Source organism: Berghia stephanieae, chromosome 7 (assembly GCF_034508935.2).
Source record: "Berghia stephanieae isolate SIO BIC M18660-M18661 chromosome 7, UCSD_Bste_1.3, whole genome shotgun sequence".
Lineage (NCBI taxonomy): Eukaryota > Metazoa > Mollusca > Gastropoda > Nudibranchia > Aeolidiidae > Berghia > Berghia stephanieae.
In genome coordinates, this window is record NC_088366.1 from 15690004 (window position 1) to 15693322 (window position 3319).

At 32.0% G+C, this 3319-nt stretch overlaps 1 protein-coding gene across 1 annotated transcript in view; it reads left to right on the forward strand.

The window, feature by feature from the left end:
- LOC144976157 (uncharacterized) overlaps positions 1 to 2407 on the forward strand; it is a 29162-nt gene extending 26755 nt beyond the window's left edge. The window contains exons 17-18 of the mRNA XM_078920338.1: positions 294 to 448; positions 1075 to 2407. Of these exons, the coding sequence (XP_078776464.1) occupies positions 294 to 448; positions 1075 to 1189 (270 nt within the window). The 3' untranslated portion in view covers positions 1190 to 2407. The remainder of the gene's footprint in view (positions 1 to 293; positions 449 to 1074) is intronic.
- Positions 2408 to 3319: the final 912 nt, after the last annotated feature.

Consider the following 3319-nt stretch of genomic DNA (forward strand, 5'->3'; position numbering starts at 1 on the left):
ATTATTATTATTATTATTATTATGATTATTATTATTATTATTATTATTATTATTATTATTATTATTATTATTATTATTATTATTATTATTATTATTATTATTACTATTATTATTATTATTACTATTATTATTATTATTATTCTCATTATCATTAATGATTTTACTTACTTGATTTGTTGATTGGAAATATTATATTCTTGTATGGGTTATATTGGCAATTGCCTAAAAATAAACTTTTGAAACTTTGAAACTTGTCCCTTTTTCCACAATGTTTTTTATCCTCTTTCCCCTAGTGCAAACCGCAATCTGGGTTTCCTTTTATGCGGGGTTCCTACAGATGTTTGTGTCGACTGGGCTTTGAATACTGGCATTTGGATGGAAAGTTCTGGATAGAAGGCTCTCTTGTTGAATCCGAGTTTGAGAAGAAAAAGGCGGGCTATTTCAGCAGGTAAGTTATATTACTAACTACGCGCATATATTATTTGGAGATCTAATAACCATCCCAATCATAGGCTTATCTAAATAGGGCGGGGAAGAGTAACACTTTAGAACATGTATACAGATGCGATTTAACATAATATGTACAAGAAGGATAAATATTATATTATATTATGTTGTTTTTAAGAAGGAAAAAATATACCCGTTGTCATGGAAACGGACGCAATAATAGAAATGCAGTCTATTTATAAAGGATTTTTTTTCTCCATTGATTAACTGAAAATTTTGAGGATGGATAGAAAAATTGAATTTAAAAAATGATACTGTAAAAATTCATAAATTACGTATTCATGGGAGTTAAAAGGATATCATTTTTTTTCCTCCTATTCCAATGTAGAAATAATTTTTGTTATATTTTCCATAACTTTTTCTTTTTAAGTTTCACTCTACTTTAACAGTGTTGTAATGGACAATATACATTTTTTGTTGGTTTTAAGAATATTTCTATTATACCAAAGAGCCATACCTTTGCACTAGTAAAATAATGAGATTGCAAGTGATTCATTTTTCAGATGTTTTGTTTATTTATTTGTCTGATTTCATTTTCTACGTTTCGTATATTTTCATCTCTTTCAGATTTGATCTCTTGAATTGTCGAATATCATTTTCTACAACAATGCATGGAACGTCAAATGTGATGAAAGCGTTATTAACAATTTTGTTGATTTATTTTTCTGATTTTAGTTCATGATGTGTGGCCAGAGAAGAGATGGGTAGAGAGAATGGTGGTTTGAGAGAGTGAGAGAGAGAGAGAGAGAGAGAGAGAGAGAGAGAGAGAGAGAGAGAGAGAGAGAGAGAGAGAGAGGGGGGCAGACCGACAGATAAATGTCGAATTTAATTTTCTTCAACAATTCATCAAACATCCAATAAGATGAAAGTATTATTAACAATTTTGTAAATCTACTTTCCTGGTTTTAATTTTACTTTATGATGATATGTGGCGTGAGGAAGAGACGGGTAGAGAGAGTAAGGGATCCAGAGAGAGAGAGAGAGAGTGATTAAGAGAGAGAGAGAGAGATAGATAGATAGATAGAGAGAGAGAGAGAGAGAGAGAGAGAGAGACCAGAATCAGTGTTCATCATCATCATCATCATCATCATCATCATCATTGCCTTTTTCATCCTGGGTCAGGGTATAAGCCACAGACAAAAAGTTTCCATCCTTCTCTATCCTGAGCTAACTTTTTTTTTATTATCTCGTTCCATGTCTTATCACTTCTCTGTATTACTGATACTATCGGCTTCTTTAATTCTTCTCCATGTTGCTGTTGTCCTTCATAACTTCTGTCATTGCAGAAACTCTTCGGTTGCCCAAGTTAAAAAAAAAAAGGATTTGATTTGCCCGCCTGTGTTTTTGTAACAATTTGAGTTTTACAGAAGGGGTGTTAACCTTCGACAACCCCCAACCAAGAGGGCCAGGTGACTCAAAAAAGGGGAATCAAACTCTATTAGCCGCCTTTTACGACCCCCTGGCTTGGCGTTGGGAAATCCTTGCACCATCTCAGTAAAGTTTGAAGGCAACATATTGAATTATATACCTTTATATACTTTTGCCCTAACCTTAAAATTTGGAACCCATAGTCATTATTAAAACAAAGATTACAAAAAGAAAAGAAGTAATAGGAAAATAAAGCCATAATACATCACCTTTATAATCTATGTTGTCATATTATTTCATAATTTTGATGTCGGAGAAAATAAAGCAAGATTTGTTCATAAAAAAAAAACAAAAAACTATCAAAATTTGGTTGTTTAAAATATTCTCGGATGTTTTTGAGTATTTGAAGCTAGAAATACAATGGTACAATGCTCTTAGAAACTTGCGTCTTGGATCATCCTTATTTGGTACAAAAATCACGTTTTGAAAATATTTATCTAAATGTAAGGTTGGATGCCAAAATATAATTAAAAATTTTGTAATCTTCTTGGCTTTTTAGTAATAGCAGAAAACCCAATATACACGTTAAGAAAACCGGTTTTGTTGTTGTTTTTGTTTTTTATTTTTAAAAAGAGTCCCTTAAGTTCATAGTCCCATCAAAATTGATTAATGGTTGCGTTTAAGTAAAATACTCATCTGATCCGCTCGCCAGATTTATTGTATCAGAATAGAAAACTACTATGTAACCTTAAACGTTTATCGTTGGTTGTGAGAATTTGTGAGAACTAATAACACAATTAACTGGCGGTCTAAAAACAATAACAAAGAGTTGAGTGGCGTCATCTTCATTCATTGTAGTAAATAATTAAACAGACAGTATTAAGTTAATGCTATGATTTGGACTTATTATATTGACACTGACACATATAAAGGTCGAATTTTCTGGCCAAAATATTTTTTTCAGAGTACGATAGAACAGTCAAATGCACTAATCTCATCCTTAAAGAGATACAAAGACAGTGATGAAGTGGAAGAGAATGATGCTAGTCTATAGCACATTGACAAAACACTTTTTCAAAAAAATATGGCTAGAATTTTTTATTTCAAATCTCGATCAATTTACCTCCTCTGCGCTCCCCCATCTAATAAACATTTTCAGCTTAAGACTAAGACTTTAAATTTTAAAAAAGTTAGGATTTAGGCTGATTGATAAGTTGAGAGCCATTTTAATATATCGATAAAAGACTTAGAATCTTTCTGGCCAAAATTTAGAAAATATAATTTGTCAGTGCATAGCAACATTGTTACTGATATTGATGCTGATGACGATCATGATAGTACTGATGATGGCAGAGAGTGGCGGTGAAGGTGAACGGTAAATGTCCACTCAATGTCCGTTTAATGACTACATTAGTACCTGCCTTTGATCCCCGACTCTCACCGG